At 42.0% G+C, this 17,194-nt stretch overlaps 1 protein-coding gene across 1 annotated transcript in view; it reads left to right on the plus strand.

Moving 5' to 3' along the window:
- Positions 1–14,211, plus strand: part of RASEF (RAS and EF-hand domain containing) — a 66,521-nt gene extending 52,310 nt beyond the window's left edge. The window contains exons 14-17 of the mRNA XM_054582988.1: positions 556–670; positions 4,257–4,376; positions 6,742–6,818; positions 13,399–14,211. Coding sequence (XP_054438963.1) covers positions 556–670; positions 4,257–4,376; positions 6,742–6,818; positions 13,399–13,504 — 418 coding nt within the window. The 3' untranslated portion in view covers positions 13,505–14,211. The remainder of the gene's footprint in view (positions 1–555; positions 671–4,256; positions 4,377–6,741; positions 6,819–13,398) is intronic.
- Positions 14,212–17,194: the final 2,983 nt, after the last annotated feature.

The following is a 17,194-nucleotide window of genomic DNA, read 5'->3' on the forward strand; positions in this document are numbered from 1 at the left end:
GCTGACATGACCCTATGTAAAACAATATAAAAGATTGCACTTGGTTTAGATTCAGACATATATTTCACAGTGTACTCTTCCCCCGGTGAATCCCTTACCTGTGTATGTGAAGCTTCTGGCGCATTGTCATGCCCAACATTGTTAGTTCTTCTAACACCCAGAAGACCATTTTTCTCTGATGTCCATCTCCTTCCCCCCTTTTTCTGTATCCCACTTAATGGATTTTGGTAGGTTTTTGCTAAAGCTGGAATTTTCAGAAATCACACTGTCAGCCTTGTCCTGGTTGTGTTCTGGGGTTTGTAGACATTCTTGGGGTTGTTTGGTGGAGAAAATGATTGGCTTTTTTAAAATCAGTAGCCCAGATTTTACATTACGTTTCACTGGGTCGTGTTAGGCCTCGGAGATGGCTGATCCACAGCGATACGTTGCCAACAGATTTTTCTCAATTGGGGCTTGTTTGAGAAGATGACAAAAAAGTGCGCATAAAAGAGATGAATGAAGCAGCACCAAATGAACTGATCAGAACCGTGACTTAAGTTCATTTCTCTCTTCCAGATTCAGAAGTATTGCCAAGTCCTACTTCAGAAGAGCAGATGGTGTTTTGCTGCTGTATGATGTTACGTATGAGAAAAGCTTCCTTAATGTACGAGAATGGGTAGATATGATTGAGGTAAGAAATCAAAACAGAGAAACAGGAAATTACATGGGAAGGCAGTAGGCCATCTTGGAAAATGCAGGTTCTTTTTTTCATCAAAAGGAATGTGATGAGAACTCACTGATCTGCGGTGTCACAAAGAACTGGATGTTAGAGGAAGAGTTCCCAGTGGCACTCGGCAGCGATGGTGTCTCCCTCAGTAGCTGGGCAAATTCCCACAGGGCCAAGTACACAACTAAAAAGGAGCTTCTGGGAATAAAACTTCTGGGTTTTCTTACAGATAAAATCAGAACCCTATTGGAAGCAGGTGGAAATGCAGGTAATCTGAGAAGCAGCCGCTCTCCCGAGGCTGGTGTGGCTGGGTGTAGAGCATGGTTGCACATGTGTGGGGACTTCCTCGTGCACTGGGAGCACAGGTGAAACCCACCTGGTGTGAGCATATGCGAAGCCCAAATTCCATAGCAGCTGTGTTCTCAGCCTTATTCTGGGAGTGATTTGGCTCTTTATAAATCCCAAGGTACCACTGGAAAACTAATTGGTATTTTAAATGTGTGTGATAGCTATCTGTGCTTTCTTTTGAGCAAATGAGATGGTGTCTTTCATCTGAGGAGCTCTCATATCCTTTGGTTTCATGGTAAATACTGTTTAAAAGTAGGAAATGATTTGACCACAGTTAGTGTGCTGCCAGCACTTATTAGTCCATGTAAAACTATAGTTCAAGCTGTGGTTCAGCATACTCTCTAGGGGGAAAAAAACCCCTGAAACACTAGACTAATACAATTTTTCAAGTAGGTCTATTATGTATAATTTTTAACAGGCATTAAGTACAGGGGCACTCAGTTTACAATCTAACTGAACAAGTTATGTGATAAGGGACATTGTAATTGGCAATAAAACTTCGTGATAAATAAATGTGCATTTTGTCCTATGGAAATATGACTTAAAATTATAAATGCAGAGAAAGTGTGTTGGCATTTACAAAATATTTTTTTCATAACATCTTCCGTTATGAAACCTATGAACGTTATATTCATCTCTGTAACATATCTGAGAAAGGGAGAGACATAGTGTTATTTTCACTTATTATGAGAAACCTGAGGCGCAGAAACCATATCACACTGGCGTCTAGTTATTTAGAGGTTAGGGTTGGAACGGGGGCCAGAATTGGTCCTTCTGGTTCCATGTGGTTGCTCCCTTGCTTGGAAAAGCATCAGAGTGAGCAGCAGATTATGAGAAGAAGCTTCTGAGGTCAAGAATTCCTTTCTTGAGGTACGGTCCGCGCATGAAGGAGCAGCATCTACGGCAGGGAGCAGTGGCACGCGGTGGGATAGAGCAGTAAGCCCAGAGAATAATGGATAATCCCAGCTAACTAACCCACATGGGTAGTTAAAAGTACGGCAAAACTTTTTGTTGAAACACTTTGAACTAGTTTTCATTGTAAGTCTTTGGATCATGCTCAAGAAAAAGAAGCCTAAGAGGCAAGGCCGCCGCAGGGTTGAAAGAGCCCCTAGTGACCCGCTGTAGTATGTGCCACGGGCCCACTACCATGGCTTGCCGTGCCGAGCACAGGCTGAGTGACCTTTTCAGCTTCGTAGCACTTTTCACGGGGTCTGGGGAGTACGAACACTGTATTCAAGATGAATTATTGAATTTGTTACAGAGAAAAAATTAGAGACCACTTGGCATTTAACTTTCATATCAAAAATAATGGGTGCAGTGAACCTTTGCCATGGCTCACCCTTTCCAATTTGAGGAAATTCCATAGGGACAAGTTTATATGGCCACTATGAATATGGGTAGAAACTAACTGTGTTATCATCAGGATAGGGCAGAGGGTTGAGAAGAAGTAGAATGTCAGTGGTGAATGGACCCTCCGAATTAATAAACACTTTGAAAGCCACTATATTACAGACTCTTGTAATAAAATCATGGGTAAAATAAAATTATGGCCATTTATTTATCTGTCATGAATAATTTATTGACTGAATATTTGAGTAAAAGTTGAAGGGAGATGCTTGAGACATGAGATCTCATCCTGACTTTTATACATTCAAAAATATTGGGTGCCTCCCCAGTGCTGGTTCTGTTCAGGTGCCTGGGATGTGTTTGTTAAGAAAGCAAAGAGCCCTGTTCTTGTGGAGCTTGTTCTTTAGTGAGGGAGATTTAACAAGAAGCAAACATACATAAATAATATAAATAGAATGATGGAGAGCGATAAATGTTACCGTAACAAACAGAGGGCAGGAGGGCGGCCTTTGGATGACGTAGTGGGCCGCAGTTGTCCTCAGGGTGGTCAGGGTGGCCTGACGAGAAGGTGATATTTGAGTCAAGACTTGAAGGAGATATTTACCTGTGTGACTTTGGGAAGCCATTTAGATGCTGGGATTCTTGGCTTACTTAAGTGCATATTTGGTTAATGGCTTCCAAATGAGGTCCCTTGGACCCTGAGCTGAAGGCCAAAGAACGCAGTTAATTAACACATTAAGGGGTGGGTGGGGTAGGTTTGGAGAGGGCCTTTTAATTCCCGCTGCCCCCCCCCCCCCCCCCCCTGCACTGAACACACTCATCATGATGCCTTCAGTGAGAGGAGAGTGGCCTGAAGAGAAGGGAAGTCAGATTTAAGTTCATGATTTCTAAGGCTTATTTCTTGACCCTGTTCTGGTTATGGCACCAAACTGAATGAGCACCTGGGTGTCTTTAGGCACTGCAAAGAGTAATTTCCACGTGCCTTATCCAGGGCTGCTGCTTCTCTCATTTAGGACCCAGAAACCCATTTTTTTGGGCTAGGCAGGTTACATTCTCTTGTTCTCATCATAGCCCACTGAGTTGGAATCTGGCTTTTATGTACCCCCTCATTTTACACATAGGGATATGGAGGCAGAAACATGAAAAGGCTTGCTTGATTTCACACAGCCAGTGAGTGACCTGGAGGTGGTAGAGGTGGGGTTTCAAATTCACATTGGCCTCTCACATCTTACATTTCAAAGCAGCTCTGAGAGTGTGAGATAGTGTGACAATTTCCATATGCTGTTTTGGAAACATTATCCTGAGACGCTATTATGTTGAATAGAGTGGTAATTGATGACTCATAAGAAAAGTGTTGACTTTGAGGACCTTCTTGCTTTGCTTTTGTTGCAAACCAGAGAGCAGCAAGTGTGGAACTTCCAAATTCCATTTTGGTCCCATTACAGCTGAGGGATTACTCATGCGTTTTATATCTGGGATAATGAAGTTGACTTGTAATCACTCTTGGTCAGAGTGAAAGTTACAGAAAATGATGTGGGCATTGCAGTTAGATGCAATTCTGATGTCATGCTTCTTGAGTTAATATTGATTTGTTTGTCTGGTGGGAAGGGGGATGCAGTCAATTTAGACCCTAGCCCAGGCCCTTACTATTTCCTATTTGAAATCTTTGGATTTCAGTGTTCTCACCTGGCAATGGGGAAGCATTTGGCTCTCTTTAGAGATTTTGAGGTTTAAGGATCATATCGGTACGTCATGTGGCACACAGGGACTTTTGGACATGGTAGCTGCTGTCGTCATCATCATAATGTGTTTAGTGTTTGATGTTTACACACCTTTCTCCTTTTCCTTGTGATAGGACGCAACCAACGAGAGTATTCCTATCATGTTGGTGGGAAACAAAGCTGATCTCCGTGACACTGCTGCTGCAGAGGGACAGAAATGTGTCCCGGGATACTTTGGAGAAAAACTGGCCATGGTAAGAGTGAGAGTGGGTCCACATTGGAAGAGGTCTCTTGCTTTTGTCTGCCTTTGCCTAAGAGGTTCTTTGATGAACCTGCACCCTGTTTGATGGGGCTTCTGTACTTATTCAGGCAGAACTCCCAATGTTCCTCCATTTGATGAATGTAAGTAATTGCACCAACGGTTAAACGTCTCCTAGAGGTAAATTGATCACTTGATCCTTTCCTCCCATTGACTATCCTTGACAAAGAGGAGCCAGAGTTATCACATCTTCCTCCTCCCTCTCACCCAGTTCCTGGAATCCTTCTGGCCCTGGAATCCAGGTAAAGGAAAAGAATGGGTGTCCTATTTTGAAAAGATGGGTTTGATTCCAGAGGGTTACAGTGCCTAGGGGCAGAAGATGGTGCAATGCGTCACCTGGTTGGAAAAGAATACTATTTTTTCCCACCCTGTAAGACCTGTGTTTAGTTGGAATAGTCTCAACTTATTTTCGGCTTGCATTTGTATAGAGGATGTAGCTCACTCCTGTCCAAATGATGACTGTGGGCAATGTTTATCCTCCTGTTACTATCACTGGGTCACAGTGCTACGCGGCCCCCTTGTACCTTGTCCTACCCTACAAGGAATCAAATGCGCATTGAGTCAGATAAGTTCATACTGTAACAGTCTGATGTGACATTGCTGCCATTGTTGTCTGTCATCAGCGCCATGAAAGGACGTCTCTGTAGCATATCCACATGAACTTTAGAAAGAAGTTTGAATTTCACTATTCTGAGTTGGGGGATCTTTCTTGTTTTACATTTTAGAACTCTGAAGCAAATACGATAAACATCAAAACGAAGCAGTGACACAGAAGAGATTCATTCAGCACTATTTAATTGTCTCCACGACATCACAAGCACTATATTGTGTGCTGAGCAAAGACTAGATAGAGAACAAAACACGCAGTCCTTGTCCTTCCAAGTTCACTGCCTGGGGGAGATGGACAGGACATGCACGTGACCACATTGCGGGCCGTGTCCCCCATGCCACATCAGAGACCTCACAATTCCTGTCCACGTGCCGGTTTTACCCCCTTCCCACAGCTTCTCAGGTTCCGAGGTGGGCCTGCTACGCTTCTCACTGCTGACACCCTCCTGTGTCCTCAGAGGCATTCGTTTCGCCCCGTAACATCCTGGCCACGTAACAGCAGCGGCACTACCCATTTCTGCTAGAAATCCGTTCATTTTGTGAGTTCTTACAAATTTGTCTATGGATTCGGGGGCGTGTGGGTAAAGGTCCCACAGCGGAGCTTCCCCCACTGTTTGGTTTCCCTCTCTCCGCCTGCCGCGGAACAGCCATCACACCCTCCCCGTATCCCACCCAGGAGTGTGAGACCCCCACCCAGGCCACAGCACACACCATTGTTTTTTCCTAAGGGAAATCGTCTCCACCCTGTTCGACAAAGACACACGGTAACTTCATTAGTTACAGCTGTGGCAAGTGCGATGCAGGAAAAACATAGATGGCTCTGAGGTTTTATAATAGGGAGACCCAACAGGGACTTAACAGGGTTAGAAAACAACCTTAACTTCAGGGGAGGATTACCTAACATCCTAAAGGTAGGTTAGGAGTCAGTCTGGAGAAGAGGGTCGATAGGGTAGAGGGTAACCTAGCTAATGGGAACAGCAGGTGCAAAGATCCTGAGAGGAGAGGGAATTTGGGGCATTGGGGAAACAGAGGGAGCATCATGAGTGAGAGATCAGGGCGGCAGGTAAAGCTGGGAGGTTGGTTGGGCCACATACAGGCAGGTCTTACTGGGCATTGTAAAGCATTTGAACATTAGTTAAAGTAGAACAGGAAGCATTGAAAGGTTTGAAGCAGGAGAACGATACGGTCAATGAGCATACACATAACCACTGGAAGGCTGACTAACAGAGGGCTAGAAAATGCCCAATGGTTTTAGCAACATGCAGCTGCTGAATCATGATAGGAAATGATAGTGTGTGCGCTGCTGCCAAAAGGAGACATACTTTTGATGGACTTTAAATTCCTGAGTAGTTACCTTGAGCTATCATTTCTATTTCTCTCAAATGATTTGGTAGCAAACGTTGGGTAGCATGTGTATGACTTTTGGGAAATAAACACCTTAAAACAGGAAATTTTGCATCGTGGGTTTTTATTTTTTAAATGCAAACTATAAACTACCTTGACTAGGAACTGTTTCTGGAATAACAAGGCTTTATAACTATTGTAACTCTGAATCCAATTTCTTAGCTACTAGTCAACTCTTAGTGTACTTACTCCATAGGAAAATATTTTTATTTTAATGATTTATAAGCTAAAATTTTAGGAAACTTAAACAAAAGCTTTGTTTAATAGTGTATATTTCTTTTCTACAGACCTATGGGGCTTTGTTCTGCGAAACAAGTGCCAAAGATGGTTCGAATATAGTGGAAGCTGTTCTCCATCTTGCCCGGTAAGGCTTTGTCTCTTATTTTGAAAACTGGATGTAGGATTGAATTTTCATTTAGCTGGTGTACTTGTTAAACTTCTCCACCATAACATGACTATGCATTGGAAAACACTGTCTGGCCTTTCAGTAGTGGTTAGAGAAACAAACACAGATTTTATAAAAACTAGTAATGCTGTATGTTCACTGTGAACATTGGCAAAATACCTTTACTGCCAAACAAAGCAGGTGCATCACTGACATTTCTGCAGAATGTCACCACAAAGCTAATAGTTGACTTACATGAATCATTTCCAGGAACCAGATTTTAAACACAAGAGACTATTATGAATGTAACTATTGTGACGTTTTCCAGTTAAAGGAAACAAAGGCTCAGTAAAGCAAATTGTGTATCATGCCAGTTGGAAGCACTTTGTTAAATTTATTACACAGGTAATTGTTAAGCTAAAGCAGTGATGTTAATAATAAATAACATTTTGTGAGGTAGATTAGAATAAAATATTGCATGCTTCGGGAACTTGGATGTAAATGTGTGTTTTAATCCTTAGAGTACTCTCAGGAAATAACAGCATTTTTTGTTATAATTATTTCTTCTGCCTAGTTTTCTGCCACAAATAAAAAGATTCTTTACTGGCCTAAAGGAATTAAGTATGCAAGAAAAAAACAAAACACCAAAATATGTGTTAACAACATCCAGGCCGATGATCTTTAATTGCTGACAGAGCCAAAACATAATTTTAGATTATAAAGTGCATTTCCTGATCACTTGTGAGATTTTCAAGAATCTTAACTTTAGTGTGATATTTGGCCTCTTATGCTAGTATACACTGATAGTTACAATACTTTTCAGTGTTTTAAATTCTGCTTTTTTATTAACAACTTGATGTTTATAGTACTGCCTGGAATAGAATTCCATTAATAGAAGGCTTGGACAGGGGCCCTGAGCGCCTGGCCTGAGAGAACCAGGAAACAGGCCCCGCGAGCGTACACGGCCTGCTCAGAATGAGTTTGTGGCAGGGCCAGGAAGGGGCCTTGAGCTTGAACTCCGAGTCTTTGAAAAACATTATCTACTTTGACATCAGTCCCAGAGAGAGAGCCAGCTGCTCCCACCACACTGGAAATCTGGAAATCATTTTTATTTAAAGCAAAAATAGCGCTAACTTTGATTATGACCTAGAACAGGTGGAAAAAGGGCAAACAAACATTTAAACATATACATTCAAGTGAATTATGTGTTTTTTGCTTGTGATTAGAAAGAGAATCATGGGCTAATATCACATATGTCAAGAGCCAGATAAAACCTTTATAAATGAGGTGAAATAATGGATCCCATGCACCTTTGGGTACACAGCCATTTTGGTCAAACAGGATACATGCAATAAATGGGGAAGGGGGATATACAATGATATGAACTACCGCTGGAATCATTACTCAGTTGGTAGGTGTCTTCCTTTTTTGCGGATGGTTGTGTTGTGTTTCATTAAAATGTACATGGGAATTCCTGGATGGAAGTGATGTGCCCGCTGAGGCAGATGGGTGTCGGCGGGACCTGCAGGCCTTCAGACTGTGGTTGGGCGCAAGGCTGGCCCGACGCCCAGTGCTGCCTTAGCCTCAGGAGGTGTGGTACCGAGCAGCTGCTCTGCCTGAGCAGGAAGGGGTGCTGCTGAGCGGGCTCCCTGCGTGGCTCTTGGCTGCTGCCCAGAGTGTTGGAGTACTGTGGTGTCAGAGGCTCAAAGTCCAGCCTTAAGTCTACCCCCGAATAGCTGTGACATCTTGGACAAGTCCCCATCTTCCTGTAGGCATCTCTCATCCATAAAATAAGGGAGTGGGCTGAAGAAAATGATCTCTCAGGCCCTTTCTAGTTTTGACAGTCTATGATTCTATGTACGAAAGCCTATATTCCACTGAGTAATACAGTCGCTATTTAGTGCTGACTTGTCTGGTAGGGTCATATTAAAGTCAGATGACTCCAGATTGCTGTGGTCACACCCAGAGTGCAGAACTGATTTTTTTATTGTATCATAAAGGTGGGAGCGGCTGTAAGCCGTCTGTCCCCATTTGCTCCTGCAGCTCTGTTGACGGTGTAGCTTCCACAGCGGGCTGGGTTTACTTAAAGCGCTGGGCACACAGGCATCTTGATAATGGGCAGTTCTTGTGGATTCCTGATCAAGGAGTTTTTTCGGTTGTTGTTATTGCATTATAGCCTAGTTTGAGGTCTCTAGTTCAGTCATTAATGTTAAATATGAAAATTATACAGAAAGCAAGTATGTAGAGACTTTGCTTTATACTCTGCCTTTGGATTTGCTTGTCAAAATACCTAAGTCTTAAATAGAAATGGTATAGTCTCCATAGGATAAATGAACATTTAAAAAGTTTTACACCCTTTAGAACGTTACTTAGAATGCACAACATGGACGTTGTTGATTTAGAGCTCGTAAGACAGTTCCCAACATGGTCCCCTTTTATGTCATATCATGTCATAGAATGTGAACTAGATGCGTTTATGGATTTGTACAGTCTGAAGGATTCGTTTTTGAAGGGAGGCCAAAAATGTTCGGTTGGCAACTTGAACTACTTTATCTTTTCTTAGAAAACCTCTCAGTCCCAGGAAAAATTTCTCTTAGAAATGTAATTTTGCAATTTCCCTGTAGTCCTGGTAGGACACCCACACAACCATTGTCCATTTTTGGTAAGTACATTTGCTATTAACAGAGCCACAGGCTTTAAACTTTTTTCAGTCTGTTTCAGTGCCACAGACATTTAATTGATCAATGGCCTGAAATTTGAAAGAAACAGGAGCAGCTCAGGTGATGTATCAGTTTAGCGCAACTGCCGAGCCCTTTGGGTGTAAGTGTGTTTCCAAGACTGAGCCATTTAAAATGCGGTTGTTAAGCCTACGGTAGTTTTTGAGGGGAGTGATTTAATTTTTCCAGCCTTGAACTGGTTTTTTGATGTTCAGAATCATAATCTCTCTAATTTCCTTGAAGTGAGACATGCCTTTATTTTTGGTGAATTAAAGAAACTGAAGGCCAGATGAACAACATGGGTGCATATTTTCCTCCCTTATTGTTTGCTTTCAGGTTGAGTAATGTCTGCATTATTAGGAGCACTCAGCACGTGAAGGTCCCATTCATGGTTCAGTAGAGATACCAAAGGGAAAAGGCTGTGCAATTTAACATTAGAGGGTAAAAAAAGAAAACATATGACCAGGAAAGCCATATGATATATAGGAGAAAGAGACTGTTGGACCTCCCAGAAAGGAGAGATGTAAGCTGTCTTGTGAGGATGCTATGATTATTGTACCCCTTGTACAATAAGAAAATTGAGAATTAGAATGCTTAATCTTACAGTGACATAGCTACTAAGTGGCAAAATCAGGACTTTTCATGACTAGTCTGAATTGCTGGCTTGGCATTTATATGTTGATAATTTTAGGATTCCATTTTTCACCTTTTTCCTGCTTCCTCTGTCTCTCTCTGCCTAATGCCTTCCATCCCCATGGTTTCTAGAACTATCTCTAGCTGGTGACTTATGGTTTCTGTGTTTTTAACCTCCACTTCTTTTTAAAATTCTATAACCATACTCCCACCCAACAGCTGGAAATTCCATAAGCTTGACTGACCCAAATTGCCCAAATCCTAATGTGTTAATTTTTCTTTAAAATCATTCCTCATTCTCAGGAAACTACCAAAATTATAATAAAAAAATAATAACCTGGAGTCAATCTTGACTCCTTTCTCTCCTTTATCATCTATCTGTAGTGGGTTCTGGGGCCCTGTTGACCCTTCTGTACTCTTTCTTGAAACTGCCCATATTTGCATTCATTTATTCATTCATATCCATTCTATCTGTATGCCTGCCTATCTATCTATCTATCTATCTATCTATCTATCTATCTATCTATCTATCTATCTATCTATCTATCTAATCTAGCTGCCTGCTTTGGGCCTGAAAACTTCCTGCCTGGGAATGTCTTGCCTAGGTTTAGTGCAGGAGGCACCAAAGATTCTGCCTCAGCCTTTCTTCAACTTCAGTTCATTCTTCACCCTGCAATTAGAGTAATATTTATAAATGAAAGTCCAGTGAACACTTTCTTACTTGCAGCCCCACATAGCTGTCCTACCTACAGCATAGAGTCTGAGCTAGCAAGTGGCTTAGTTTCTCATAGTCTAACATCACCCACCTTTCTGATTATATGTCTTATTTTGCTTCCCACATGAATGGTAATCTGTAGACACAGGAAACTTTATTTCCCATCATGGCCAAGCTCTTTTATTCCTCTTTTCCTTTGTACATGCTGTTCCCTGCACCTGGAATGTCTTTTCCTCATTAACTGAAGGTGAATTCCTATTCTGTCAAGAGGTCGCTCTGCTGTCAAAGCCTCCAGCGAGCTCCTTCCTTCTCCAGGAGGGCTTCCTTTCCTGCACCCAGCACCCTGCAGTGCTCCCTTTGTGTTCTTGCAGAACACTGTGCTTGTGTGAAGCAGCTCTCTCAGGACCTGGTAATGATTTAGTTAGACCTCTGGCTGTCCCTCAAAGCTCACTAATTGAGGATCCCAGAGTTTGGCACAACGTAGACATTTATCAAATGATCGCATTTGGAACTTGTATTAGTTTTCTATTGTCACTGTAACAAAGTCCCACTAACCTAGTGGTTTAAGCAACAAAAATGTATTATCTTACAGTTGTGGAGGTCAGAAGTCTGAAATGAGTCTTACAGGGTGTTAGGGGTTGAATTGCAGATCGTCTTCTTTTCCCTGAGTCCTTGTTAGCTCATCTGTGAAGTGAGGATAATAATGCTCACCTGTCACCCGTCAGGGTGCGTGTGTCTGTGTGTGGTATGTATTAAATAATAAAATGTATAGCACAGCATTTATTAGTTGGCCTTCAGCAAGAATTAGCTTCCTTTTTTTTCTTCTTACAGTGCAGTGGTTTTCAAAAGTTGGCACCTCCTAGACCTGTGCTGTCCAATTTGGTAGCTGCTAGTCACCTGAAGTGAGGCTAATTCAAATTTACTTGTGCTGTAGGTATTAAATACTGGATTTTGAAGATGTTATAAAGATTGTAAAGTACCTCATTAATATTTTAGAGATAACATGCTGAATTAATAATATTTGTGCCCCACTGAATTAAATAAAATACATCATAAACTTAATTTCACTTGTTTCTCTTTACATTTTTATAGTGTGGCTGCTAAGAATTTAAAATTACATATGTAGATCACATTATATTTCTATTGAACAGCATTGCTTTCCTGGCCATTGATTCCTGGTATCTACCAGTCTGTAACAGTTTTAGTTATCTGCCACTCTGCAATAAACAACCCCAGAACTTAGTCACCTTACACCACCACCACTTTTATTTTTTGAAATTACCAGAATTGGCAGGATCTCACGTGCAAGGTTCCTCAACTGCCCTCACTTGGGGCGTCACCCGTGTGTGCAGTCAGATGGCTGCCGGGCTGGCTCTGGCCTGATGCCTGCCACCAGGGTGCTCCTCCTGTGTCCTCCGCTCCCCCAGAGCCCTGTGCTGGCCTCACTGCATCCAGGAACCCTGGACTTCCCAAACGGCAGCTCGAAGCGGCCAGGCCTTACTCCCTCCTGGCTTGGAAGTCACAGCATGCCGCTTCCTTGGCACTCCGTGGGTGTAAGCAGTCACGGGACCCATCCTGACCAGGGGAGAGTGACAGTAGGGGGTGCCAGGCACTGACAGGGAAGGGCAGAATTGTTTGGGGATGCGTTGGGGACTAGCTGTCACACTCACCTCACCCAGGGAGATCATCTTTTGGCTTCTGTAAGGTGGGGCTTAAGGATCTGCATATCTTACAAGCATCCCCAGTGGCTACACTTGGAAGGACTCTAGGGGGCTTTTTTAAGAGCACAGAGACCTTTTGTCAGTGTTGCCTCTAATGGTTAATTCCAAAAGAAATTTAGGAAGATGCAAAAGGAATATATTTTTTTAATGGATTTTAACCATCCATTGTTGCCTCCATGATCATGTATAATTAAAGAATGGGTACAAAGTCATCATTGCTTTTATTAATGTAAGCACGTATCAGCTGGGGGTGTGAGCCAGGGTCCAGGGCGTTAAGAAGTAGGCTGTGTGTGTGGCAGACTAAAAAGCATGTGAAATCACAGGAGAGAGCAAGAGGAGTCTGTGTGTATGTGTGCGCGCGTGTGCGTGTACACGTATATATGCACCTCTGCACGGGTGTCTGTGCCAGCATGCATGAGTCTGTGCATGTGTGAATCTGTGCCCTTGTGCTCAGACTGCAGGCTCTGGAGCTGCCGGCCTGCATGGTTCGAATCCCAGCTCTGCTACTTCTCCAGCTGTGTGACTTAAGGGAACTCCTTATGTATAAAATGTAAAATGGGGCACCACAAATTCATATGGTTCTTGTGAGGACTAAATAAGTCAACACCTATATAAAGCATTCAGACCGATGCCTGGGTGGCACACAGCAAGTGCTCAGCTGTGCTGTTTTAATTTCTACAGAGCTGTCAGGGTTTAGTTTTGTACCTCAGTACACCCCCCTTTCCCTCTCCCTCTACTTTTACCTCTACCTCTACCTCTTTCTCTCTCTCCAGGGAAGTGAAAAAAAGAACTGATGAGGATGACAGCAAATCTATCACAAACCTGACTGGAAGCAGTTCCAAACAGTCAAGCCATATGAAGAATTGTTGCAAGGGTTGAACCCAAAACACCGTGGCCTAAGAAGTCTTCGTTTCCGGAGTACAGAACTTGTGGGACTTGCTTGTGCAGCCTACAGACACTCTCATACGAACTGTGTTCTTCAGTCCCACCGCAACCTTGGCTCTTCTTTGCTGCGTTTCCATGAATAGTTTGGGCTCCCTGGTTAAATATGCTTGTCCTTACAGAGTCTTAAAGATAAGGTGTAAATGTTTCTAAGTGCTAAAAAATCACATGCTCAGATCAAGGCTGTAGAAGACACTCTTGGATGTAATTAGATTCATGTGGTAGCTGATGTAACCTATGACCACATTTCCTATAAACAGTTAATACTCGAGTACTAGTAAAAAGGGGTTATCATCCTAGCTTTGCTGTTACCTAGGCTTGTGGTCTTGGACATGTCCTTGTAGGCGTTGGCCCTGGCCCTGGCCCTCACTCACATTCTGTAGTACATTTTTTTTTTGGCAGTGGGAAGGAGAGTGTAACAGCTTATGATTAATAAGGACTCTGGTTGTTTGTACTTTTAAAATGTTGGAGTATTGACTTTTCTCACTTCAGAAACAAGAACAGAATTTAACTGAGAAAAGTGGTAATTTTCAGGCTTCAGTGGAGACAGAAAAATCTATTTTTCTATGCATGGAGAAGAAAACATTTTTGTGACAAAAATAGTTTTATATAAAAGAAGGTATTTTATAGTCTCAGAATACTTACAAATCCGTGCTTTAAATTCAGTGTTAAAAATTCTAATAAAAACATATAAAGCCACATACTATTGAAAGTACAAAGCCCGGGAAAGGTGTGACTCTTCACTTAAAAAAATACACCCACGAGTGGTTTCCAAGGGCTGGGGAAAGGGAGGAACTGAGAGTGAGTGACTGCTAATGGGTATGTGACATCCTTTGGCGATGATGAGAATGTTCTGGAATTGTGAAATTAATGGTTGCACAACTTTGTGAATACACTAAAAGCCACTGAAGTGTATACTTTAAAAGGGTGAATTTTATGATATGTGAATTATATCATTAAAAAATACATTAGTCCTTAGAACTATTTAACATTTTGCCAAGTGAAAATATGTATGCATGATTATGTCAAACCTTCCAAGGGTTTAAATACGTATCTCCAATATAATGCAAGTCCCTGTACTCCCTACCTGCCAGCATTCGCTTCCTTAAATAATGAACAATGAAAGAAGTGCTATGCATGGTTTTTGGAACATCATCTCTTTGAAAGAGGAGGTGTGGTTAGGAAAGGAATCGGAGCCCTTTGATTAATGGGACTAGTGACTCATCTTCACCAAGGACCTGGTTAGTCTTGTTCTCCTTCTAGACCGTGCAATAGCTCCCACATGTCCCCATTGAAATGTCTCTAAGAGCCAAAGGGGTCAATACCTGACCCTGGGGTGGGTCAGCAATGCCTGGTTTTTGGTTTTTGGTTTTCAGTGGCCTGAACCAATGAAGTTATTCCCAACCAGAAATCCGAACTTACATTGGTTCATGTAGCTCAAGGCCCCAAGTTTTTTGCTTAAAAAACTGAAATAATAGCTTTTTTATATATAAGCTAAAAACATTCCTTTTTATTGAATTACAATTTATTGTAGCAATTCTCCTGTTTATGATTTTTATGATCAAACCTTAAATTCCCCAAGCTTCATTTTTATTCTAATGGAAGTTGACAAGGTACATCACACACATAGCTTATGAGCAGCCACTCCATCATTTAGCTTTTGAAAGCTTGCTTTCTCTCTATTGATGGCATCTAGTTTTTGTCCTGGAAAGTTGGATCTATCCATTGCAACTCCAGTATGGATTCCTGTTTCCACTTTCATGGTTTTTGGTCCCAGAAAAAAAAAAATTGTTTTTGACCAAAAAGAAAGCCTTGCTCGTGGGGAACTGTCAAACTGAGCGGCAGAGGGAGTAGTAGTTATTTTGGGGATGTAGTGAGATGGAAGTTCTGTCACCGCTGCCTGCCTAGGTGACGTCTGTGGAACCCAGTTAGAATGGACCTGACATGCGTGTCATATGGGACTCGGGTTTGGGTGTTTGGTGCAGTTGCACAAAACTGTTGTGAGGACATGTTCTCATGTCGCCTTTCTTTTCCACCAAAGTGTGTCTCTATATTAGTATTACCACCTGTGCCTATGAGTATACCTTTGATGCAGAAATATTATCTCTGCCAGCACCCCCACATTGATTAGATTACATAGGCACCTTTGATAGACAAAGCAGTCATCTTTAACTGCTCAAACATGGATAAATATTTTGGCAACAAAATCCAAATTAGAGCCTTATAGCTCTGGATAGCAATCTTGTTTGAAGAAAAGCTCTTTCAGCCACATTGCTATCAAATTGTGATTATTGCCAACATTTGATTTCATGAAGGTGTTCTCAAATTTTAAAGTATACTTTCATTAAGAACAAAAATACAGTCATATATTGCTTAAGGAGTGGGATGCATTCTGAGAAGTGCTTTGTTAGGCAGTTTTGTCGTGCGAACATCATAGAGGCACTTACACAAGCTTAGATGGTGTAGCCCACTACACACCCAGGCCATATGGCATAGCCTATTGTTCTGAGACTACAAACCTGTACAACATGTTATTGTACTGAGTACTGTAGGCAGTTGTAACACTGGGGGAAGTATCTGTGTATCTAAACAGAAAAGGTACAGTAAAAATACAGCGTGAAAGATAAAGTATGTGCGCCTGTGTACCTGAGTTGGGAGAGTGGCTGGGGGAAGGCTGTGAGGGAGGTGCTGTCCGAGGGAGAATAGACTTCAGGAGGAGGGAGGGAAGAAGGCAGAGAGGGAAGAAAGACAAAGGGAGAAAGAGGGAAAGTGGAGATGAAAGAGGCCTGGAGAGAGAAAGCTTGAGAGGAGATAAAAGGGAGAGGGGGAGGGAGGGGGAGAGAGAGAGAGAGGCCAGGGGGCCCAGACTGCTAGACGGGGAGGGAAGAGAGAGAAGCAGAGGAGGGACGCTGAGTTTGTGCACAGGAGCGTGCGTGTGTGCACGGGCGGGTGGACAGCACGCTGAGCCTCCCCATCGATTTAAACCACTCAGAGCGGAACATTCAGCATCTAAGTCGGTCGAGCCTTTTCTTTCAGCATTGTGAACAAACTTTTTGCTTGTAATCCATTATAATCTTATGGGACCACCGTCGAATTTTTGGTCTGTTCTTACATGTGGCACAAGACTGTACTTCATGTTTTTAACTTAGATTAATTTGATATATTTGCATAGTTCAATGTAAGTAACTCGTCTGAATTTTGCCTCTGAGAGCTTTTAGAATCACAATTATGCTACGCTCCTTTTTTATGCATCCTGACACATTGGATAATATTTTAATTTCATCATAGAAAAGAACGTTGGATAAGGAGACTTTTTTACTGTTAACTTTTAGCCTTATGCATTTTCATAATTTATTTTTTTCCACTTGCTGCTTTGTATGACACATGTGACATTTGATTATTTAATACAAACTGTGATTTGCATAAACTCAAGTCACACAGCCGTCTTGCTGAAGATAAAATTGAGGTTAAAGATAAAGATTTATTTTCATATTTGTGCTGAGATCGGCTTCAGAGTGATCTTTTTTGGGGGGATTTATTGTATATGTGTATAAAAATTTTATATGTATATATGAAGTAGGCCTCTGTGTATTAAATAATTGTTATATGATTTTGATTTACATGGTT

The sequence above is a fragment of the Pteronotus mesoamericanus genome, unplaced genomic scaffold (assembly GCF_021234165.1).
Source record: "Pteronotus mesoamericanus isolate MK-2021 breed Mesoamerican mustached bat unplaced genomic scaffold, CSHL_Meso_final contig_73, whole genome shotgun sequence".
NCBI classification, from domain to species: domain Eukaryota; kingdom Metazoa; phylum Chordata; class Mammalia; order Chiroptera; family Mormoopidae; genus Pteronotus; species Pteronotus mesoamericanus.